The sequence below is a fragment of the Somniosus microcephalus genome, chromosome 14 (assembly GCF_052327205.1).
Source record: "Somniosus microcephalus isolate GS21.2 chromosome 14, FLI_Smic_1.0, whole genome shotgun sequence".
Taxonomy (NCBI): Eukaryota; Metazoa; Chordata; class Chondrichthyes; order Squaliformes; family Somniosidae; genus Somniosus; species Somniosus microcephalus.
Window position 1 is genome coordinate 128,941,003 of NC_141000.1, and position 25,889 is coordinate 128,966,891.

The window sequence follows — 25,889 nt, forward strand, 5'->3', positions numbered from 1 at the left end:
ATGTTTATTGTGATATCCGAGTGGTAAGGTCAGAAACTGAGATAAGCCAGACTTCAGGAACCAAAACTTAACTTTTTAATTACACGGTTTAGGAGAGAAACATCTCTTACAGGCTGCAAGCAAAGCACACACATTTCTTACTGCACGAGCAAGATGGAGGATCAACCTCTGAGTCATACCCAGAATGCAATGCCACTACCTTAATAAGTGGTGTGCCAGGACATTACCTTAAAACACTGGTAATTGTGATCCCTTGCTATTTGTCTCCATCAGGTGGATAACTTAAGCATTACATCCCAGATTACTATATCCCCCCCCTCTTATGTTTACAATAAATTCTTAACAACATTCTTAAAAAGTCCATAAGGAAACTCCTTTAACGATAGTCCATACTGAACGAACCTAGCAGGTCGTGATCAATCTCTCTGGCGGCTTGTGAGTCCTTGGTGAACATCTTACAGTCAAGTCCCTGCTTGGTTGTGGTAGAGCCACCTGCTGCTCCTGAGCAGTACTCAGAGTATCTGACTCTGCTACGATCGTTTCCACTTGATGAAGGGGTCCAGGTATAACTGGCTCTGTTCGTGGTGTTGGTACCACCAATGCATTTGGATAACTGGGGACCAACTTGTCCTCCAACATTTCCTCTGGAACTTCCAGTTCGATTTCCCTTTGCCTGGTCAGTATCTGATCCACATGTCTGCGTACTACCTGACCAGTTCCCACCATGACCGTATATGAAACTGGACCGGTCATTGAGTCTGTGATGCCAGGAATCCATTTTGGACCATAACTGAAATTCCTGGTAAGGACCGCATCACCTTCTCCAAAACTGCGGCTCTTTGTCCTTCTGTCATGGTTCTCCTTTTGTTTGATTTGTCGGTTTTCCACTTTCCTTTTTAGATCTGGGTGAACCAGGTCAAGAGTGGAGCGTAGTCGATGTCCTAACAACAACTCAGCAGGAGAGAGTCCTGTGGTAGATTGAGGTTTTATTCTGTAGCTGAACAGAACTCGTGACACCTTTGCTGCCAAACTCCCTTCCGCACTTTTTTTCATCATCTCCTTAAATGTTTGTACGGCTTTCTCCGCAAGTCCATTTGAAGACGGATGATATGGAGCTGAAGTCACGTGCACTATGCCATTGTTTCTCTTGAACTCTTTTGTTTCTGTACTCACAAAACACGTGGCATTGTCACTTACTACGATCTCCGGTATCCCTTGATTACTAAAACTCCTACGCAGGCAGTCTATAGTAACAGTAGATGAAGCAGAATTTACAGGATACACATCCATCCATTTGGAATGTGCATCAATGATTATGAGGAACATCTTTCCCATGAATGGACCCGCATAATCTACATGTAATCTTCTCCATGGTTTATCCGGCCACTCCCAGGGGTGGAGTGGAGCCGCTGCTGGTGCCTTCCTGTGTACTTGACAAGATTTTCTATCTCCTCATCTAGCTCTGGCCACCACAAGTAACTCCTTGCCAATGCTTTCATGCGCGAAACTCCAGGATGACACTGATGTAGTTGTACTAGGATAGACTGTCGTGCTGGCTGTGGAATAAACACTCGAGCTCCCCACAACACGCAACCATCCTGCACACTCAGCTCTGTTTTCCTGACGCTGTAAGGTATGAAATCAGTCCCTTCCGGATGTTGTGGCCAACCCCTCATTACATATTCTCGGACTCTAGACAATACTGGATCTTTACCTGTCCATGTCCTTACTTGTTCTGCGGTCACAATTGCCGTATCCGTATCCTCCAGCATCAAAACTCTGTCCTCTGGAGCTGCACGGATAGGTGTACCTGGTAGTGGAAGACGGCTCAAGGCATCTGCGTTCCCATGGTACTTGCCCGCCTTGTAAACGATGACATACTCATACGCCCTCAACGTCACTGCCCACCTCTGGATCCTGGGTGATACCATCTGAGGTACTGCTTTCATCTCATTAAAAAGAGATAGAAGAGGTTTATGATCGATGCATATGGTGAATTTCCTGCCATATATGTACTTGTGAAACCTCTGTAACCCAAACATTACTGCTAATCCCTCTTTATCCAACTGGGAATAGTTTTTTTCCGCTGGGGTCAGAGTTCGAGACATAAACCCTATCGGTCTTTCTGTTCCATCTTCCAAGCTGTGTGAAAGAACTGCCCCCACCCCGTAAGGTGAAGCGTCACAAGAGAGAATGATGTCTTTCTCTGCATTGTAGTGAACCAGCACATCTGAGGACAGCATCAGTTTCTTGGACTGTTCAAATGAAACCCTCTGTTCCTCTTCCCACTGCCACTGTGTCTCCTTGTGCAGTAGTTTGTGAAGAGGTGCTAATACTGTTGACAAGTTTGGTAAAAACCTGTTATAATAGTTTAGCAGTCCCAGGTAAGCTTTTAACTCCGTTACATTTGTAGGAGATGGGGCCTCCTGCAGTGCTTGTACCTTCTCCTTGATTGGATGGAGCCCTGTGGCATCCACTCTGTGTCCCAGGAACACGGCCTCATTCCCCAGGAAAGTGCACTTACTCCTCTTGAGCCGTAACCCAGCCTTATCCAATCTTTGTAGTACCTCTCTCAGAGTGCTCAGATGCTCCTGTTCGGTTCTTCCCGTCACCAGAATGTCATCCAGATAAATAGAAACATGTGGAATCCCTTGCAGTACACCCTCGATAGTCCTCTGGAAGATAGCTGGACTAGATGAGACACCGACTGGTAAACGGTTATAGGTAAACAAACCCTTGTGTGTATTTATGGTTACATACTTCTTGGATTCCTCATCTAGTGTAATCTGCAAGCATGCATGACTCATATCCAGCTTCGTGAATTTCTTCCCTAGAGCCAGGTTTGCAACAAGATCCTCAGTTTTAGGAATAGGATACTGTTCAAGTTTAGACACCCTATTTACAGTCAATTTATAATCTCCACAGATTCTTACCGAATTGTCTGGTTTTAAAACAGGTACAATGGGAGCTGCCCATTCTGAACATTTCACGGGATCCAGAATGTTCTCTCTCAAAAGACGGTCAAGCTCAGCCTCTACCTTTGGTTTCATGGCATACGGCACAGGTCGTTGTTTAAAAAAACCTTGGCAGTGCCTCCTTGTCGACATAAATCTTAGCTGGGGGGGCCATTAAATGTTCCAAGTTCTTCTTTGAACACGTTCTCATGTTCAATCAACACGTCTTGCAAAGACAATTGTTTGCCTCCCTCTAGTTGATTTATTGCTCCCCAATCTAATTTAAGTTCTCGTATCCAGCCCCGACCTAACAAGTTTGGTCCAGAACCCGATACTATAACTACAGGTAGCTGTTCCACGGTGTTTCACAGTTACAGTAGCTGTACCCAATGTCGCCACTCGTTCACCGGTATATGTTTTAAGCTTCATAGAGCAAGACTTTAACTCTGGAACTTTTGCACGGTTCCACAATTTTGAGTACTCCTCCCTGTTCATTACGGTAACACCACATCCGGTATCCACCTCAAAGTTCACCTTAGAGTCATTTACTATCAGTTGCAAAGTGATAGGATCCTCTTTTGGAATGTCCTCTACCATACTATGCAATATGAACATGTCGTCTTCTTTCTCAGCTTCTCCACTGATGTGATGTGCTCCCTGTTTTTTCACTTCTCTTACTAGGTTTTGCTTTTCTCCCCCTTTAGGTTTGTATACCTCCAGGGTAGCTTTTGCTCGGCATGCACGTTTTATATGTCCTCCAGAAACCTGCATTCCCACGCCAGGTGATCTCCATTGCATCTATAACATGCCTTTACATGCTCACGTTGTGGTTTCCGACTCATATTTAACTTGTGCACAACCGGACCTGCAACTTGTCTCGTAGTAGGCCAGTCTGAACCTTGTATTTCTTGTACATCACGGTTAGCTGTCTCTATTAATTGAGCAAGTTCCAACGCTTTTTCATACGTAAGCCCCGTCTCAGACAATAATCTCCTCTGCATTCGAGCATCCATTATCCCGCAAACAAGCCTATCTCTCAGCATGTCTTTCAAACTGTTCCCGTAATTGCAATCGTGTGCCAGTTTTCTCAACACCGCTACATAATCCAATACAGTCTCTCCCGGTTTTCTGTTCCGTGAATTAAATTTAAAACGCTGTACAATCTCACTCGGTCTGGGATTGAAATGTTCCTTTAGCAAGTCCACTAAGTTAGCAAATGTAATGTCTCCAGGCTTTTCCGGACTGCATAAGTTTCTCATTAAACTATACGTCTGACTTCCCACGGAAGCGAGCAAAATAGCTCTCCTTTTCCCGACATCAACTATATCATTTGCTACAAAGAAATGCTCCAGCAACTCACAGTATTCTTTCCATGTCAGCGTCTGAACATCAAAAGCAGAGAGCTGTCCTACCATAGCAGCCATGACTTCTTTGATTCAGTGCTTTTCTTTTATTTCTCTTCTTCAAGATGGGATCTGTTCAGCCTCGTCGCCAAATGTGATATCCGAGTGGTAAGGTCAGAAACTGAGATAAGCCAGACTTCAGGAACCAAAACTTAACTTTTTAATTACACGGTTTAGGAGAGAAACATCTCTTACAGGCTGCAAGCAAAGCACACACATTTCTTACTGCACGAGCAAGATGGAGGATCAACCTCTGAGTCATACCCAGAATGCAATGCCACTACCTTAATAAGTGGTGTGCCAGGATATTACCTTAAAACACTGGTAATTGTGATCCCTTGCTATTTGTCTCCATCAGGTGGATAACTTAAGCATTACATCCCAGATTACTATATTTATACTGCAAGGTGAAGGTTCTGCTGAACGAGATGGTTTCTGAGGGTTTCAACCAGAGGTGAAAATAATCCTTACACTCTGAACACAGGCCCAATCTAAGAATCAGGTCCCAGTTGCTCAAACACCAGAAGACAAGTCTGCACTGCCACATTTGTGTAAACATCTCAGCAACTTTAAGCCTTCTTGTAAGAGACACACAGACTTCCCAGACAAAGACACCTCCGTCCCATCAACTCTTTGCACTTGAATGGTGAGTCTTCCGAAGTAGAGCAAGGGATTTCTCCCCGGTGTCCTGGCCAATATTCATCCCTCAACCAACATCACTGAAACAGATTATCTGGTCATTATCACATTGCTGTCTGTGGGATCTTGCCATGCACAAACTGGCTGCTGCGTTTCCGACATTACAACAGTGCCTATGCTTCAAAAGTGCTTTATTGGCTGTAAAACATTTGGGACGTCCTGAGGTAGTGAAAGGTGCTGCAGAAATGCAAGTCCTTTCTTTCCTTCTTTGAAGGGCAGGCAACAGAAGATGCGAACGAGATCGCTTGCATGTTGGGCTGCTCCCAAGCCACCAAGCTCTGCCTTGCCCCACAGTCTCGTGATCCTCCCACCCCAGTCATCTCCACAACTGCCCCTTCATGGTGAGTTTTTACAAATAGATACTGCAATACGTAACAAGAGAGGGGAACAGGTAAAGACTATTAAGCCACAGCACTTTGACAGACCAATCGCAACTGCCCACCTTCTCCCCATATCCCTCAATCCCACCTACCCACCTTCTCCCCGTATCCCTCAATCCCACCTACCCACCTTCTCCCCGTATCCGTCAACCCCACCTACCCACCTTTTCCCCATATCCCTCAATCCCACCTACCCACCTTCTCCCCGTATCCGTCAACCCCACCTACCCACCTTTTCCCCATATCCCTCAACCCTACCTACCCCCCATATCCCTGACTCCCACCTACCCACCTTCTTCCCATATCCCAAAACCCCACCCACCTTCTCCCCATATCCCTCAACCCCACTTCTCACCATATCCCTCAACCCCACCCACCACCTCCTCCCCATATCCCTGAATCCCAGTGACCTTCTCCCCATATCCCTCAACCCCACCTACCCACATTCTCCCCATATACCTCAACCCCACCCACCTTCTCCCCATATCCCTCAACCCCACCCACCCACCTTCTCATATCCCTCAATGCCAACTACCCACCTTCTCCTCATATCCCTCAACCCCACCCACCTTCTCCCCATATCCCTCAACCCCACCCACCCACCTTCTCCCCATATCCCTCAATCCCAACAACCCACCTTCTCACCATATCCCTCAATCCCACCTTCTCACTATATCCCTCAACTGCATAGGAACAGGAGGAGGCCATTCAGCCCCTCAAGCCTTGTTCCACCATTCAATGAGATCATGGCTGATCTGTAACTTAACTCCATCCACCCGCCTTGGTTCCGTAACCCTTGATACCCTTTGCCTAACAAAACTCTATCAATCTCAGTGTTGAAATTTTCAACTGACCCCCAGCCTCAACAGCTTTTTGGGGGGAGTGTTCCAGATTTCCACCACCCTTTGTGTGAAGAAGTGCTTCCTGACATCACCCCTGAATGGCCTGGCTCTAATTTTAAGGTTCTGCCCCCTTGTTCTGGACTCCCCCCACCAGAGGAAATAGTTTCTCTCTATCTACCTGATCAACTCCTTTAATCATCTTCAACACCTCGATGAGATCACCCCTTAATCTTCTAAACTCGAGGGAATACAAGCCCAGTCTGTGCAACCTGTCCTCGGAATTTAACCCTTTTAGCCCCGGGATCATTCTGGTGAATCTGCGCTTTTCCCCCTCCGAGGCCGATATACCCTTCCTGAGGTGCGGGGCCCAGAACTGAATGCTGTGCTCCAGATGGGGTCTGACCAGCGCTCTGTACAACTGAAGCATCACTCCCACCCTTTTGTATTCCAGCCCTCTTGGGATAAGGGTCAACATTCCATTAGCCTTTTAAATTATTTTTTGGACCTGCCCACTAGCTTTTAGTTGGACCGCTAAATCTCAATTGTCATCCGCAGTTTCTAGCTTCTCACCATTTAGGTCCAAAGTGGATGGCCTCACACTTTCCCACATTTGAATGCCACAGTTTTCCCCACTCATTTAATCTATCAACGTTGCTTTGCAGCTCCCATCTACGATTTACTGTGCCACCTAACTTAGCGTCTTTTGCAAACTTAGATACACGGCTCTCTATTCCTTCATCCAAATCATTTATAAATATAGTGAAAATCTGCGGCCCCAGTACAAATCCCTGGGGGACATCTTCTCCCTCAATCCCTTCTTTCTCCAGAAATGCATCTCATTATCTCCTGGCCCCATTTATGGTGTTCAACTTCAATGTCCTTTTCTGGTTACTTATTTCCTAACTCGATTCCTCTTTGGGTGAAAAAGTTCCACATTGCTTCCTTCTTACTTTTTCAGTTTTAACTTGTGTCCCATGGGATGTGGACCCCCTTCACCATGCTGAGTAATTTGCTTGGACCAATTTTGTCAATTATAGCACCAGTTAAATAGCTTATATCATTTTTTGAAATTAAAATGCCTCTTCAGTATGCTGCGCTGCGAGAATGAAATTACATGCATCATTCCAAACCAATTTTAACTGTGCAGCGTTGGCTATAATTACTGTTGTTACAAGATATAGCTAAAATATAGAGCAGTTCTGTCACAATTAAAGTAATTGCTATTGATGGGCTAAAATGGAAACAGAAAAAAAGCTCAAGAGAATTGAACACACAGCCACCAAGTCTGTTTGACCTTAATTACAGTAGTGACTGCACTTAAAACGCACTTCATTGACTGTGAAACGCTTTAGAACGTCCTGAGGTTATGAGAGGGCACTGTAGTAATGCAAGCTGTTTCTGTAATAGAGTGCTCAGAAAGCCAGGCCGACAGTCCAGCGCAGTATTGAGAGAGAGCCGCATTATTGCGGTTTTCAAATAAACCGAGGCCCCGTTCAGTGGCGCAAGCGGAGACAGGAAGATCCCGTGGTTCTATTCGAAGAGAAACGGGGAGTTTTCCCAGTGTCCTGTCAAACATTCCTCCCTCAACTAACCACCCCTCCCCCCCCCGCACCCCCCAACCAAAACGCAGATTAAGCATTCATTTATCTCACTGCTGTCTGTAGGATGTTACAGAACGATACGGCACACAAGGAGGCCATTCGGCCCATTGTGCCTGTGCCGGCTCTTTGAAAGAGCTCTCCAGTTAGTCCCACTCCCTTGCCCTTTCCCCATAGCCCTGCAAGTTTTGGTGGTGCAGAATGCCTCCAGCACTTGCCTACTAACGTTACTGTGTAATGTGCGAAGCACTTTGACACATTGTAAGATGCATTATAAACACAAGTCTTTAAGAGATACATGTAAAATTAACAAAAAAAAACCTTATGAATCCACATTCCATCTTATTTCTATGCAATCTCAATAGACAAGGACGCATGAATAAATAAACTTCAAAGCAGCCTAACAGAGTACTGGAGTCAAAAGACATTCACAAGCTTCAAGAGACCACACATTAGTGATTCATCCCACCGACCTTATCTGTTCATTAGTGGCTGAAGATGTAGTGCTGGACGTAGCAGAGCCCAGACTTAATCTGATCCATGCATATTGTAAAGCATTAATACAGACACAGCCCAATCTCGTTCTTCAAGGTCCTTGGGGCTCCACTTCCATGCTTAAAAGTCTGGCCCTATCTTGTACAAACGGCAACCGATTTAACCTGCCCACCTCTTCCCCTCCAACACCTGCCCACCTCTTCCACCACCAACCCCACCCCGGCCCATTATGAAACGGCAGGTAGGTAGAGATCATAGAACCTTACAGACCAGAACCGTACCACACGGACTTCAGTGGTTCATCACCACCTTCTCAAAGGGCAATAAATGTTGCCCTTGCCTGTGACGCCCACATTACGTGAATGAATTTTTAAAAAGGAGGCATTCGGCCCATCGTGCCTGTGCTGTTTAGCAATAGAGATTTTGGGTGAAGGTCTTCCCCTAAAAATTCTTACGTGCTAATGCAGTGGAGCCACCATTATCAGCCTCAATGCAGCGGATCACACTCCCAAGCACAAAGGAAATTGGCACAGCTGACAGTCACTAAATTCTAGTCTTGCGTGTGATACTGAAACTAAGCACAGTACAAACAGCAGCAACAGAATTTTAAAACATTTTGAGCTGAGGGGCTAATTGATGTCAGACATGAAGAGACTGGCATTAGCAGACTTTGCAATGAGGAAACTTTGCACACAAAGGTTTGCCTCTTGCAAATTTCGGTGATAATTTTCACTGAACAGCCACTCAGCATTAAAATAGGAGGAAATCTACAGCCACGGCACGAGGCTCGGATTCAATAGCAAATTAGCTGGCTGGATAGAAACTTGGCAATGGAAAGTGAATGGAGATAATGATGAGTGGATAAGGATCAGTCACTTAATGAGCGATAGAAATCTGCAGGGATGTGTTCTTGGTCGCTTTCTCTAAACAATATGGAGCAGGGGGATTCCAACAGTATGAAATTTGGCACTGACACAAAACCTTGCGTTGAGGAGACTGCCTGTATCCTAACTCGCACCGAGTCCCGTTCACCCATCTCCCCCTGCCCTCGCTGAGTTACATTGGCTCCCACTCTGGCAACACCTCGATTTTAAAATTCTCATCCTTGTTTTCAAGTCCCTCCATGGCCTCCCCCCTCCCTCTCTCTGTAGCCTCCTCCAGCCATACAACCCTCCGAGATCTCAGCGCTCCTCCAATTCTGGCCTCTTCTCCATCCACCCACTTCTTAGCTCCACCACTGGTGGCTGTACCTTCAGCTGTCTAGGTCCCAAGCTCTGGAATTCCCTCCCTAAATCGCTCCGCCTCTCTCTCCTCCTTTAAGACGCTCCTTAAAACCTACTTCTTTGACCAAGATTTTGCTCACCTGTCCTAATATCTCCTTCTGTGGCTCGGTGTCAAATTTTGTCTGATCGCTCCTGTGAAGTGCCTTGGGACGTTTTACTACGTTAAAGGCGCTATATAAATACAAGTTGTTATTAATACTTCAAAGGGACCTGGGCTAATTAAAAGGATGGACGAAGGGGTGGGTTAGACTGTTGCTTCTCACCACATCACCTCCTCCAAGAAAACTACAGGAGTCACATATAGGCCCAGACCGGGTAAGGACGGCAGGTTTCCTTCCCTAAAGGACGAGTTGGGGTTCTTACAACAATCGGACAGCTTCACGGTCACTTTTACTGATACCAGATTTTTTAAAACTGAAATCAAATTCTAAACTGCCATGATGGTATTTGAACTCAAGTTCACTGGGTTACTAGTCCAGTAACAGAATCACTACAATATTGTCATCTGAAGATGACAGCCCAATGTTAAGAATTGTTGCACGTGGTGTTTAATCACAATGACAAGAACTGAGAGGTTATCACTATCAGGAAAGACTGAAAAGGCCAGGGCTCTGTACTCTAGAAAGAAGAAGGGTGAGCTAATAGAGGTCTTTAAGATTATGAAAGGGTTTGATAGGGTAGATGTAGAGAATATGTTTCCACTTGTGGGGGAGGGCAAAACTAGAGGCCATGAATATAAGACAGTCACTAATAAATCCAATAGGCAATTCAGGAGAAACTTCTTTACCCAGAGAGTGGTGAGAATGTGGAACTCGCTGCCACAGGGAGTGGTTCAGGCGAATAGTACAGATACATTTAAGGGGAGGCTAGATAAGCACATGAGGGAGAAAGGAATAGAAGGATATGTTAATCGGGTCAGATGAAGAGGGGTGGGAGGAGGCTCATGTGGAGCATAAACACTGGCTTAGACCAGATGGGCCGAATGGCCTGTTTCTGTGCTGTACATTCGGCGTAATTTTTTGCAACTCAAAGCAACCCAATCGCACATGGCCCACTCACAAACTGGATGCAGTTAACTGCTCCAAACGGTTGGACACCATGGAGGTACATCACGAGAGGTGATGCTCCTTCTACTGTGCTCCCAACATGGCTTAAACTCCATCTCGGTGGAGAGCGTCCTGTCCAGCACTGGGCCCTTGTACATAAACAACATACATGGCCAAACCTTATGTTAAAGGATACTTCCCGGGCAGGTCTATTCCCACTCTGTAGTCGGGGAAACTCTTCTGATGGTTGAAGTTGAAGATGAAAAGAAGATTTGCGCGCTCAAAGACGATGACCTTGTTTTCCTCGTGTTTCTCACTCACATAGGCCTAGAGGGGGAGGCATGTAAAAGAAAGATTATTAATGAACAAAACACACATGCACCCTAACACGCAAGAAATGGAATTGCAGTTAAGGTGCACAATGCTCCCTCACGAGTGAATTCCAGGTCCCACAGACCTTTTCACACGCACCAAATGTGTCAGGATACTTGGCACAGGCACAATGGGAAATATGGTTCCTTCTGTGCTGAAATTTCTACGATTCGATGTCCTCCAGTGCCGTACTAAGCAAGTGTTGCATTGGCAGAAGTTCAGTCCTTTGAAGGAGATACCCAACTATAATCCCATCTCCCTATTGTGGTGGAGATTAAATATTTCACGGCACTATGGAGAGACTAGAGAAGCTGAGATTGTTCTCCTTGGGGCAAAGAAGGTTAAAGGGTAGATTTAATAGAGGTGTTCAAAATTATGATGGGTTTGGATGGAGTACATCGGGAGAAACTGTTTCCAGTGGCAGGAGGGTCAGTAACCAGAGGAGGCAGATTTAAGAGAATTAGCAAAGAACCAGAGGAGAGATGGGCAGAATTATTTTTTACGCAGCGAGTTGTTGTGATCTGGAACGCGCTGCCTGAAAGGGCAGTGGAAGCAGATTCAATAGTGACTTTCGAAAGGGAATTGGATAAATACTTGAAAAGGAAACATTTGCAGGGCTTTGGGGAAAGAGCAGGGGGAGTGGGACTAATTGGAGAGCTCTTTCAAAGAGCCGGCACAGGCACGACGGGCCGAATGGCCTCCCTCTGTGCTATAAGATTCTATGTGAAGAGGAACAGGGAGCCCGCCAGGTGTTGTGGCCAACATTCCTCCCTGTAACCACCCCGACCCAACCCAAAAACTAGTCATTCACCGCATTGCTGTTTGAAGGATCTTACTATGCAGTCACTGCACGTCAAAGTAATTCATTGTGCGTGAAGCACTATGAGATGTTCGAGGTGCAATCGGGTGCGATCTAAACATACAGTTGTCTTTGCTTTTCTCTGCAATCACTATATGACGGCACTCTTTGATGCAAGAGATTTTGATGTGTTCAGCGTTTTTTTTAAATGATCTGAAGAATGCAAAAAGGCCATTTCAATGCAGAGAAAATTGTTCCATCACTAGGATTTTTTTTCTGTTAATCTTGAGGATTTGCCAATAAGAATATTTTAAAAAAAGTTCTCTGTTGCCGGTTGCCCAGTATCTTAGCACATAATCCATCGAGTCTGAGTTCTTGGGTTCGATCCCCAGTCTACCGGACTTGACAATGTACATATCTGCAGCCCTTCTCCTGTATAGTGGTCTCAGGAGTGTGTTGGAGGACAGAAGACACCAACTGGGGAGCAAAAGGACGGCGAAGAGTTGCGGGAGGCAAAAGTGCGCGCATAGAACAGAGTTTTTAAGGAGGTTCTTGAAAGTAGAAAGGGAGGTGTTGATCGGGGGAAGGCCAGAGTCCTGGGAAATAGTGGCTGAAGACATGCCTGCTGATCATGACGTCAAGGTGAATCTACAAAATGATGAAAGGGGGAGGGGAAACAAGCATGGCGTTCTCGGCCTCGAAATTTGTCTCGGGTGGTGGCGCAAAACGGGATTGTCCGCCCTTTATACACAGCGCCTGATACTCAGTTCCAGGTAATCTGTTGGCTGAGGGATAAATATTGGCCAGGACACCGGGGGTAACTCCCCTGCTCTTCTTCGAAATAGTATTATGGGATCTTTTATGTCCACCTGAGAGAGCAGACGGGGTCTCGGTTTAACGTCTCATCCGAAAGACGGCACCTCCGACAGTGCAGCACTCCCTCAGTACTGGCACTGGGAGTGTCAGCCTGGATTTTTGTGGTCAAGTCTCTGGAGTGGGGCTCGAACCCACAACCTCCTGACTCAGAGGCGAGATTGACACCCACTGAGCCCCGGCCGGCACTGTGTCAAAGAAAGAGTGATTGAAAAGGCGGTAATATTTTTGTAAGGCAAGGACACATTCTAGGACTTTGGAAAGAAACAGAGGGCTGGAGAGAATGGAAAGGTTGAGAGTACGTTTTGAAAGGAATCGATGAAGGTGGTTTGGAAGGAGGTAGGTACCAAGTTGGAGGCCAATGATAACGATGGGGAATTTCGCAGGTTAGAAGTTGGGATGGAAGACGTCAAAAGAGCAGATGGTGCACTTCAGGAATCAGATAAAGAATGATAGTTACGAAGAGTGAGTTGAGATGTGGGACAATTTCCAGCGAAGCTGAGGGGGCGAAAAAGAGATTTAAATAGAAGCTTTTAAAATAATGAAGGGTTTTGATAGGGCGAATAGGAAAAGACAGCTTTCTCTGTTTGGGGAGTGACAAGGAGGCATTGATTTAAAATTGTCACTAAGAAAGTGAGGAGAGGCTAGGAGACATTTTTGTACGCGGTGGGTTGTTGGAGCATGGCTGAGAGGGCGGTGGAAGCAGATTCAATCGTAACTTTCTAAAGAGAAGTGGATAAATACTTGAAGGGGAGAAAATTACAGGGCGATGGGGAAAGAGTGGGGGAGTGGGATTGATTGGAGAACTCGACCAAAGAGCCAGCACACATGGCATGACAGGCCGAATGGCCTCTTCTGTGCTGTAAGATTCCATGAAACACCATCACTGAGACTGATTGAGGTTGAGCCCATTCCATCTTTTAAGGGAAACGTGGATAAATAGAGTCAGGAGTACAGGAAGAGAGCAGGGCACGGACACCTTGGGCTGAATGGCCTCCTTCTGCGCTGTAAATTTCTATGGTTTTCAGGAGGCTCTCAGAGTAATATGGAGGTTTGGCCATAGGAAAAAAACTTGCATTTATTAATACAGCGCCTTTCACAACCTCAGGACGCCCCAAAGCGCTTTACAGCCAATGAAGTGTAGTCACTGTTGTATGGTAGGAAACACGGCAGCCAATTTACCCACAGCAAGGTCCCACAGGCTGGATAATGGCCACATAATCTGTTTATTGGTGTTGGTTGAGGGATATATATTGGCCCAGGACACCGGGGAGTACTCCCCTACTCTTCTTCGAAATAGTGCAATATGATCTTTTATGTCCACTGAGATGGCAGACAGGGCCTCGGTTTAATGTCTAATCCAAAAGACGGCACCTCAGACAGTGCAGCACTCCCTCAGCACTGTACCAGAGAGTCAGTCTGGATTATGCGCTCAAGTCGCTGGCGTGGAACATGAACCCAAAACCTTCTGACTTAGAGGCAAGAGTGCTACCCACTGAGCCATGGCTGACAAGAAAGGGAGCAACAGTAGAATTGGAGGTGGTCAATCCACATTTAGCCATGAACAAGAGGCCAGTCATTGCACTCAGGCTGGCTATAAGAAAGAAAGACTTGCATTTATGTAGCACCTTTCACGACCTCAGGACGTCACAAAATGTTTTACAGCCAATCAAGTACTTGTGAAGTGTAGACATTGTTGTAATATAGGAAACGCCGCAGCCAATTTGCGCACAGCAAGCTCCCACAAACAACAATGTGATAATGAGCAGATAATCTGTTTTAGTGATGTTGATAGTGATAACTCCCCTTGCTCTTCTTTGGAATAGTGCTGTGGGACCTTTTATGTCCACCTGAGAGAGCAGACGGGTCTCAGTTAAATGTCTCATCTGAAAGACGGCACCTCTGACAGTGCAGCGCTCCCTCAGTACTGCAGTGGAGTGTCGGCCTAGATTTTGTGCTCAAGTCTCCGGAGCGGGACTATGAACCCACAACCTTCTGACTCCGAGGCGAGAGTGCAACCCACTGAGCCACGGCTGACACACTATGGAGATAGCTTTCACACTGGGTTTAGGAGATGATCTTAGATCTAATGGGAAGAGGGAGCACTGCAAGATAGTGTAAGTGGTACCAAGATACATTACCTAGCAAGGCACTCCAAGCCACCTATTATTCTATTCTAGTTATTTTAGAAGATCAATACTATCAAACCCAAGAGGCTACATTGACTATGCAGAGGCAGGAGGGAGGTGGTTACTCATGATCCTGCTCTTTGGCACCATTCATCATTATTTGCACAAGTAGAAACGCTTACTAATTGCCTCATCAGTCCAAATCAGAGACCAGTGCAAACCACAGAGCGAGTGCATTTTATTAGAAACAATTCGGAAGTCATTAAAAAGCCCAATTCTATTAATACAACAACAGATGCAGGACATTTGCTTATGTAAATTACTGAGATATAATTATTTATAATGTTATAATTTAACAATCCTCGGCTTTATTTTCAGTCACGATTAACCAAGGTATATTTACAGGGATTTTGTTCAGTACTCGGAGTAAACAGATATCAGGATGCGATTGAGGATTTCAGAACAACCTTCAATGTGAAGATTGCTGTGGGTGAAATGCATTATACAGGGAGCTACCTGGACTGCTACAAGCAGGCTTCAAAATTCATTTTGTGCTAAATTTCTGCTGTGTTCTCTGCCTTCCTTCTAATGATAGGTGTGTCTGGCTTGAGCACACAATGTAGCACCCTCACCTCTGAGTCAGAAGGTCGTGGGTTCAAGTAGCACTCCAGAGACTTGAGCACGAAATCTAGGCTGAGACTCCAGTACTGAGGGAGCGCTGCGCTGTTGGAGGGGCCGGGAGAGGGGGGAGCGCTGCACTGTCGGAAGGTCAGTACTGAGGGAGCGCTGCGCTGTCGGAGGGTCAGTACTGAGGGAGCGCTGCGCTGTCGGAGGGTCAGTACTGAGGGAGCGCTGCACTGTCAGAGGGTCAGTACTGAGGGAGCGCTGCACTGTCGGAGGGGCCGGGAGGGGGGGGGGAGCGCGAGAGGGGGGGGAGCGCGAGAGGGGGGGAGCGCGAGAGGGGGGGAGCGCGAGAGGGGGGAGCGAGAGAGGGGGGAGCGAGAGAGGGGGGGAGCGAGAGAGGGGGGGAGCGAGAGAGGGGGGGGAGCGAGAGAGGGGGGGAGCGAGAGAGGGGGGAGCGAGAGGCGGGGAGCGAGAGGCGGGGAGCGAGAGGCGGGGAGCGAGAGGCGGGGAGCGAGAGGGAATGAGTGAGAGAAAATGAGAGTGTGAGAGAGGGAGTGATTGAGAGCCCGAGATCGAGGCAGTGCCACTCACCGGTGGTGCTGCGAGCCAACCGTATTTCTCTTCCAACTTGTTCATGTCTGAGTCGAAAGTGTTCAGCTGATTGTAGCGAAGGTGACGATTATCCAAAAGGTTAAATTGTCGTCTGGCGTAATGGTAACTCTGCATGTTCCCTATCCTGGGGAAGTCTAGCCATTCAGGGTGTCCGAATTCATTGCCTGCAACAAGGGAATGAGCAAAGCTTTTAAAATTGATGCAGAGCAATATATCGCCCTGTCCTTACCCATGCAGCTGGTAGCTGCCATCACACCCTGGTTTAACCAGTTGGGCGGGACAGTTTGTGGCAGGGGATCGTTCTCCGTTTCGCACCACAGTGGCTGCCATAGCTCAGTAGGTAGCACTCTCTCGCACCTCTGAGTCTGAAGGTTGTGGGTTCAAGTCCCACTCCAGGGACCTAAGCACAAAATCCAGGCCGACACTCCCAGTGCAGTACCGAGGGAGTGCTGCGCTATTGGAGGTGCCGTCTCTCAGATGAGACATTAAACCACGGCTCCGTCTGCCCTCTCAAGTGGATATAAAAGATCCAATGGCACTATTTCGAAGAAAGAGAGATGAGTTCTCCCCGGTGTCCTGGGCCAATATTTATCTCTCAACCAACATCACTGAAAAAGGTCATCATCACATTGCCGTTTGCAGGAGCTTGCCACGCGTAGATTGGCTGCTGTGTTTCCCACATTACAACAGTGACTACACTTCAAAAATCACTTCATTGGCTGTAAAACGCTTTGGAATGTCCTGAGGTCGTGAAAGGCGCTATAGGGAATAGTAGTATAGTGGTAATGTCACTAGACTAGTAATCCAGACGCCTAGACTAATGATCCGGAGACTTGAGTTCAAATCCCACCACGGCAACTGGGGAATTTCAATTCAGTTAATTAAATAAATCTGGAATAAAAAGCTAGTATCAGTAACGGTGACCATGAAACTATCGGATTGTCACAAAAACCCATCTGGTTCACTAATGTCCTTTAGGGAAGGAAATCTGCTGTCCTTACCCGGTCTGGCCTATATGTGACTCCAGAGCAACAGCAATGTGGTTGACTCTTAACTGTCTTCTGAAGTGGCCCAGCGAGACACTCAGTTGTACACAACTGCTAGGAAAAAAAATAATAAACGATAAAACCGGACAGACCACTTGACACCGACTTCGGCACTGGCTACGGACACGACAAAGGCACACCCAGCCCAGTCGACCCTGCAAAGTCCTCCTCACGACCATCTGGGAACTTGTGCCAAAATTGGGAGCTGTCCCACAGACTAGTCAAGCAACAGCCTGACAGAGTCATACCTTTCAGCCAATGTCCCAGACTCCTCCATCACCATCCCTGGGTATGTCCTGTCCCACCAGCAGGACAGACCCACCAGGGGTGGCGGCACAGTGGTATACAGTCGGGAAGGAGTGGCCCTTGGAGTCCTCAACATTGACTCCAGACCCCATGAAGTCTCATTGATTCAGGTCAAGCATGGGCAAGGAAACCTCCTGCTGATTACCACCTACCGCCCTCCCTCAGCTGATGAATCAGTACTCCTCCATGTTGAACACCACTTGGAAGAAGCACAGAGTGTCAAGGGCACAGAATGTACTCTGGGTGGAGGATTTCAATGTCCATCACCAAGAGTGGCTCGCTAGCACCACTACTGACCGAGCTAGCCGAGACCTGAAGGACATTGCTGCTAGTCTGGGCCTGCGACAGGTGGTGAGAGAACCAGCACGAGGGAAAAACCTACTTGACCTCATCCTCACCAATCTACCTGTCGCAGATGCATCTGTCCATGACAGTATTAGTGGCAGTGACCACCGCACAGTCATTGTGGAGACAAAGTCCTATCTTCACGCTGAGGACACCCTCCATCGTGTTGTGTGGCACTACCACCGTGCTAAATGGGATAGATTCAGAACAGATCTAGCAGCTCAAAACTGGGCATCCATGAGGCGCTGTGGGCCATCAGCAGCAGCAGAATTGTATTCCACCACAATCTGTAACCTCATGGCCCAGCATATCCCTCACTCGACCATTACCATCAAGCCAGGGGACCAACCCTGGTTCAATAAGGAGTGTAGAAGAGCATGCTGGGAGCAGCACCAGGCGTACCTAAAAATGAGGTGCCAACCTGGGGAAGCTGCAACACAGGACTACATGCATGCTAAACAGCGGAAGCAGCATGTTATAGATAGAGCTAAGCGATCCCACAATCAATGGATCAGATCAAAGCTCTGCAGTCCTGCCACGTCCAGTCGTGAATGGTGGTGGACCATTAAACAACTAACAGGAGAAGGCTCCATGAATATCCCCATCCTCAATGATGCAAAAGACAAGGCTGAAGCATTTTGCAACCATATTCAGCCAGAAGTGCCGAGTGGATGATCCATATCAGCCTCCTCCTGAGGTTCCCACCATCACAGAAGCCAGTCTTCAGCCAATTCGATTCACTCCACGTGATATCAAGAAATGGCTGAGCGCACTGGATACAACAAAGGCTATGGGCCCCGACAACATCCCAGCTATCGTGCTGAAGACTTGTGCTCCAGAACTAGCCGCGCTTCAAGCCAAGCTGTTCCAGTATAGCTACAACACTAGCATCTATCCGACAATGTGGAAAACTGCCCAGTTATGTCCTGTCCACAAAAAGCAGAACAAATCCAATCCGGCCAATTACCGTCCCATCAGTCTACTCTCAATCATTTGCAAAGTGATGGAAGGTGTCGTCGACAGTGCTATCAAGCGACACTTACACACCAGTCACCGATGCTCAGTTTGGGTTCCGCCAGGGCCACTCGGCTCCCAACCTCATTACAGCCTTGGTCCAAGCATGGACAAAAGAGCTGAATTCCTGAGGTGAGGTGAGAGTGACTGCCCTTGACAGCAAGGCAGCATTTGACCGAGTGTGGCATCAAGGAGCCCTCACAAAACTGAAGTCAAAGGGAATCAAGGGAAAAACTCTCCACTGGCTGGAGTCATACCTAGCACAAAGGAAGATGGTTGTGGTGGTTGAAGGTCAATCATCACAGCCCCAGTACATCGCTGCAGGAGTTCCTCTAGGCAGTGTCCTAGGCCCAACCATCTTCACCTGCTTCATCAATGACCTTCCCTCCATCATAAGGTTAGAAGTAGGGATGTTTGCGGATGACTGCAGTGTTCAGCGCCATTCGCAACTCCTCAGATAGTGAAGCAGTCCATGCCCGCATGCAGCAAGACCTGGACAACATTCAGGCTTGGGCTGATAAGTGGCAGGTAACATTCGCGCCACACAAGTGCCAGGCAATGACTAACTCCAACAAGCGAGACTCTAACCACCGCCCTTTGACATTCAACGGCATTACCATCGCCGAATCCGCAACCTGGTGGTCGCTATTGACCAGAACCTTAACTGGACCAGCCATATAAATACTGTGGTAACAAGAGCAGGTCAGAGGCTGGGTATTCTGCAGCGAGTGTCTCACCTCCCGACTCCCCAAAGCCTTTCCACCATCTACAAGGCACAAATCAGGAGTGTGATGGAATACTCTCCACTTGCCTGGATGAGTGCAGCTCCAACAACACGCAAGAAGCTCGAGACCATCCAGGACAAAGCAGCCCGCTTGATTGGCACCCCATCCACCACCTTAAACATTCACTCCCTCCACCACCGGCGTACCATGGCTGCAGTGTGTACCATCTACAAGATGCACTGCGGCAACTCGCCAAGGCTTCTTCGGCAGCACCTCCCAAACCCGTGACCTTTTCCACCTAGAAGGACATGAGCAGCAGATGCAGGGGAATAGCATCACCTCCAAGTCACACACCATCCTGACTTGGAGATATATCGGCCGATCCTTCATTGTCGCTGGGTCAAAATCCTGGAAATCCCTCCCTGTGGGAGCACCTTCCCCACACGGACTGCAGCGGTTCAAGGCAGTGGCTTCTCAAGGGCAATTAAGGATGGACAATAAATGCTGGCCTTACCAGCGATGCTCACATCACATGAACGAATAAAAAAAAGGAAATGCAACGCATTTCTTTCCTTGATTCCCTGGAGATGCATGGGAGAAAAAAATGTTAGGTCTCAAGCACTAGGCTGAGGGCGGGCAGATCTCAATGAAATCAAGGTGTAGTTGGGAACTTGTGGCTCGACCCTCCAGCGTGACTCGGGAGTGGTGCTGTGCTGCCACCCAAACTCTGAAAATGGTTTTATTCGCGCAAGAAAACTTAAATGTCAAGTGGTTGACAGAAAAATTTAGATGTTCGTTGCTGGGGATGCTAGCGGGCAAACATTTAATCCGTTTGTACGACATTCTCCCGCCCACTCATTTAATGGACAGGGTTGCATCATCGATTTTAAATGGCTTAACACTAGCACTGAGACAGCGCACCGGGGAATGTCATACAAGCCTGAAAAGGAATTGGCTGCTAAAATCACCAACACTAAGTTCCAAGCCTTAAATGACATTATTTGAGGTGCAGTCTTCAAGGCACACTATTGACTGACACCTCAAGACGGAAGGACAGGCGGAAAGACAGAGACAGGCGGAAAGACAGAGACAGGCGGAAAGACAGACAGGCGGAAAGACAGACAGGCGGAAAGACAGACTTGCATAGTACCTTTCACCTCAAGACATCCTGAGCTGATATGTAAATACAAACAGTTGTTGTTAGTTAGTTGATGAACACCTGCCTCCCAGTATTAATTGGCCAGTTTCACCAACAAGTTTGGTCCCTCTGAATATCTGGTCACAATGCGAATGAAATTCCTAGCGCAAAGGGTGTTCTGGGGAGTGCTGCCGATTTCCATTACTCCGCTTATATGGTTTAGGAGCTGTTATCAGTGCTCCTGAATTGGATTTTGTCTGTCTAACCTAGTCCAGCCCAACTGCTGGGTGAGAATGAATCGTCAATACCAGACTCCTGCAGGTGGTGCACTTCACTTAGCAGATAAAACAGCTTCACAAATAGCGGAGGAATGTTTTGCAATTGTGTGCTATTTATCTGGGATTCTGGTGCTCTTAAACTATCTTCCGCATGCTGAACTCACAAACGAAGGGGCTGTAAACAGGAGCATCTACAGCTGGGAATGAAACAGTCATGACTTGCATTGTCTTTGTTTCAGACGGAGAAATTCTTAGTTGACCAGCTCATCACCAGCTGGGTGATACAAGGAGTAAATGAGTGTTTTTACTGAAAGAGCTTCCTTTATCGTGACTCTTGCTGTTAAAAAAAAATATGATCTGGTCATTATCTCTGCTGTTTGTGGGAGCTTGCTGTGCACAAATCCACCTTTCCTACATTACAACAGTGACTACACTTCAAAAGTACTTCACTGGCTGCAAGGAGCTTTGGGACGTCCTGAGGTGGTGAAAGGCTCTGGAGAAACGCAAGCTCTTTGTTTGTTTGTGTGGGAACGTATCGGAGAGGGTGGGGAAGGAGCAGGCAGTGGGTGGAATGGAAGAGTGAAGAAGGGTATTATTATGTCCGTGTATAATTGAGACACGGACAGCAGGAGTTGATTATAACAAGTCTTTACTGAATGGAGACAACCCGGAAACTGAAACTACAGAAGCCTGCTAGGGCCTTTTATACAGGGGTGGTCACTGCCGGTACTGCAGTCTGAGACCAGTTATTCCCTTAAAGGTACATACACAACAATTCCTCCCCTTTTAGATAAACAGTACATAACATTCATTTAACAACTAAATAATAACTAATTACAATTACGGTTGCTAGATACATTGGTTGAAGTTAAGCAATTATAAGTTCAGTCTTTGAGGAGGCTTCCTGATTCTGTCTGGATAACGCCTCTTTGGGATATCAGGTTCTTCTGGCAAGGTTGAGTCGGGATCAATGTCGTTGTTTGGTTCGTCTGCTTCCAATATCACCGATTCTGCGGTAGATGCAATTGGTACTTCGGTTTCATCGCCAGGTGTGTCAGATCGTGGTGTGGAGTTGACGTTTTCCAGTGACTCTAGAATCTGGTCAGCATGGCGTCTTACAATGCTCTCTCCAACGTCCACGGTATACATTAGAGGTCCTTGCTGTGTACAGATCGTTCCTGGCTGCCATTTCTCAGTGCGGTAGTCCCGGGCCAAAACTGGTTGACCTATCTTAAAACTCCTGGTCGGCCTTTCATTCATATTCTGAAACTGCCTGTTCTCCACATCTCTTCTGACGTTTGGCTTAACCAAATCCAAGCGGCATCGTAGTCTTCGATTGAAGAACATCATGGCTGGAGTTTGGTTGGTAACCGCATGTGTTGCATTCCGGTAGGCAAACAAGAAGTTATCCACCTTGTGTTGTAGGGGTATATCTTCATTACACATTGCCTTGATAGCCTTCTTGAATGTTTGAACAAACCTCTCAGCCAATCCATTAGTGGCTGGATGATATGGGGCGGATGTGTAATGCTTAACACCATTGTTCTTTAAGAACCTCTGGAACTCTTCAGACACAAACTGTGGTCCATTGTCAGAGCAAATCTGTTCAGGCAGCCCATTCCTGGCGAATATGGTTCGTAAGACTGTGATAGTTTTTTCTGTGGTGGTTGAGGACATTTTTATTACCTCTGGCCACTTTGAATGTGCATCCACCGCAATTAAAAACATCGAGTCCATAAAGGGACCAGCAAAATCAATGTGCATCCTTTGCCATGGAGATGAGGGCCACTCCCGTGGATGTAGAGGGGCTTGTGGTGGGGCGTTTTGGACCTTCTGGCATCTTGTACAGCTCTTGGTCATCTCTTCGATTTCTCTATCGATTCCCGGCCACCACACAAACGCTCTGGCTAAGTTCTTCATTTTTACCCCTCCCAGATGACCCTCATGAAGCTCATTGAGCACTCTATCCTTCAATTTGGGTGGAATTACTGCTCTGGATCCACACATCAAGGTTCCTCTGCACACTGACAGCTGTTCTCTTCTCGGCGAGAATGCTGGCAGCAGTGGTTCCCCATGTGCTGGCCATCCCTTCACCGTTAAATCATAGACCCAGGAGAGTGTCGGGTCATTTTGTGTTTCCTTTTCTATGTTTGCATTTGTCACAGGGAGACATTCGACTATAGTCGAGTGGAATAACTCCACTGGATCCACTGCCAGTTCTTCTTCCACCGTCGGCAACGGTAGGCGCGACAATCCATCAGCATTCTCATGCTGTTAGTTCCTTTGTACTCGATGTCATATTGGTGTGCCCCTAGGAAAAGGGACCACCTCTGTAGCCGTTGTGCTGTCATTATCGGTACGCCCTTCTGAGGGTTGAAAATGGAGACGAGAGGTTGATGATCAGTTAGTAGAGTAAATTTCTGACCATGCAGGTAGTGATTGAACTTCTTCACCCCCCACACCAGGCTAAGGGCCTCTCTGTCAATCTGGGCGTAGTTACGCTTGGCTGAAGTTAACGAGCGTGACGCAAAAGCTATCGGCCTCTCTGAACCATCAAGGAATTTATGTGACAGTACCGCCCCAATGCCGTAGGGAGACGCATCACACGCCAGTCTTATCGGTAGTGATGAGTTGTAGTGAGCCAATACTTCCCTTGAAGTGATTAGGTCCTTACTCTTCTGAAAGGCCCGCTTACATTCATCGCTCCATTTCCATGCTACTCCCGTTCGTAGTAGGGCGTTCAGTGGATGCAGAATTGTCGACAAATTCGGCAAAAACTTATGGTAGTAATTCACCAATCCGAGGAATGACCTCAGTTGGGACACATTTTCAGGCGCTGGAGCCTTAACTACCGCTTCAATTTTGTCAGGGGACTTATGCAACCCCTCTTCATCAATCACGTGGCCACAATACGATATTTGTTTCTTAAAAAACTCGCACTTGGGGCGATTGGCTTGTAGCCCATGTTCACGTAGTCTAGTGAGCACCTGCTCTAGGTTGGCAAGGTGTTCACGGTCATCTTCACCTGTCACAAGGATGTCGTCCAAGTAACACTGAGTCCCCGGAATCCCTTGCAGGACTTGTTCCATCGCTCTTTGCCATATCGCCGGAGCTGATGCTACTCCGAATACCAGTCGATTATACTGGTAAAGGCCTTTGTGAGTGTTTATCGTGAGATACTTCCTAGAGGATTCTTCAACCTCCATCTGCAAATATGCTTGTGCTAGGTCAATTTTTGTAAAACGCTTCCCTCCAGATAGTGAGGCGAAGATATCTTCTATCCTTGGAAGAGGATATTGTACTGTGTGAAGGACTGGGTTCACCATCACCTTGAAGTCCCCACAGATGCGAACCTTCCTTGGCTCCTCAGCCTTATTGTTTAACGTTTTCTTCATGACAGGAACGATGGGTGTCGCCCACTCGCTCCAGTCTACCTTAGATAACACGCCTGCATTCTCCAGATTCTCCAGCTCTGCCTCGACGGCTGGGCGAATTGCATATGGTACCGGTCTTGCATTGAAAAACTTGGGAATTGCATTCTCCTCTATTTTTATCGAGGCGGTTACGCCTTTAAGAGTGCCCAGTTCTTGTTGAAATACCTCTTTGGCGTCAGCTAAGATTGTTGACAATCGTCCAGGAGTGACGTCGTCATCCTTTTTACCAGCCACCGTCAGTGCCTGAATGGAGTGCCAGTCTAAACTTATCTTTCTGATCCATTCACGTCCCAATAACGGTTGTCCACCATCTTGCAGAATGTAGAGATACAATTTCCGTATTTTCTTGCCGTTGTATTCGACAGGCACCCTTCCTCTGGGGTATACTTTTTGCCCCGTATACGTCCTCAAGACGATGGATGTCTCTCTCAAGGGTATGTGTGAGAATAGCCGCTCGTAGTCTCGTCGATTCATGACGGTTAGAGCTGATCCTGTATCCAATTCCATTTTGACTTGGGACCCTGCTATCGTGAGGGTGACCCAAATGGTTCAGTGATCCTCTTTTGCGATTACGTTGTGAAGTTTGAGACAGCTTAGTCTCTTGTTCCCGGATTCACTATCGCTCATCTGGTCTTCGGAACTACTGTCCGTCATCTTTTGTACTTTCCTGTACGGTTCCTTAGTAGCCTTTTTGTTGTCGTTGGTCTTCTTCCCAGACCTGCAAACTCGTGCAATGTGTCCCATCTTTCCGCGTTGCCTGCATATTTTGTCCTTGGACCAGCAGTCCTTCTGGTCATGGTTTGTTCTGCCGCAGCGATAACATTTTGCAAATCCCCGTGTCATTTCGTGGGTGCCGTATTCCTGTGGCTTTTGTTGTATTTCCGCAGCTCCCCTTGCTGCTGCTTCGTACGATACTGCCACGCTGAAAGCCTTATCTAGCGTCAGCTCTTTCTCTGAGAGTAACCTCTTCTGGGTTCCTTCACTCAGGAGTCCACAGACAAATTTGTCCCGTAAGGTATCTGCCAGTCCTGCTCCGAACTGGCAGTGCTTTGATAGCTTGCGTAGTTCCGTAAGGTAATCAGCATTGCTCTCATTTTTATGCTGATATCTCCTGTGGAATTTAAATCTTTCTGCTATCAGCAGCGGTGTAGGATTTAGGTGTTCCTGTAGGACAGCAACAATTTCGTTAAAACTCTTCGCCTTCGGTTTGGCTGGAGTAATCAGGTCCCGCAATAGGCCGTACGTTCTAGCGCCCATTAAGTTTAGCAATACCGATGCCTTTTTCTCATCAGCTATTTCGTTTGCCTCGCAATATACCTCGACTCTTTCCACATACATGGTCCAGTCTTCTATTGCATTATCGAAGGCAGTGATATCGCCAGTCTTTGGCATCTTGAAAATCTAAGATGGCACCTCCCGCGCTTTGCCTTCGTCCCCGATGGATCAAAATGGCGCCTCCCGCGCGTTTCCTTCTTCCCCGCCGAGTTAAGATGG

At 47.2% G+C, this 25,889-nt stretch overlaps 1 protein-coding gene across 2 annotated transcripts in view; it reads right to left on the bottom strand.

The window, feature by feature from the left end:
• Positions 1-25,889, bottom strand: part of gbe1b (glucan (1,4-alpha-), branching enzyme 1b) — a 474,062-nt gene that overhangs the window by 58,903 nt on the left and 389,270 nt on the right. For both annotated transcript variants that reach the window (XM_086007319.1, XM_086007318.1), the window contains exons 13-14: positions 16,089-16,273; positions 10,892-11,027 (exon numbers count right to left, since the gene is read on the bottom strand). In XM_086007319.1, coding sequence (XP_085863445.1) covers positions 10,892-11,027; positions 16,089-16,273 — 321 coding nt within the window. The remainder of the gene's footprint in view (positions 1-10,891; positions 11,028-16,088; positions 16,274-25,889) is intronic.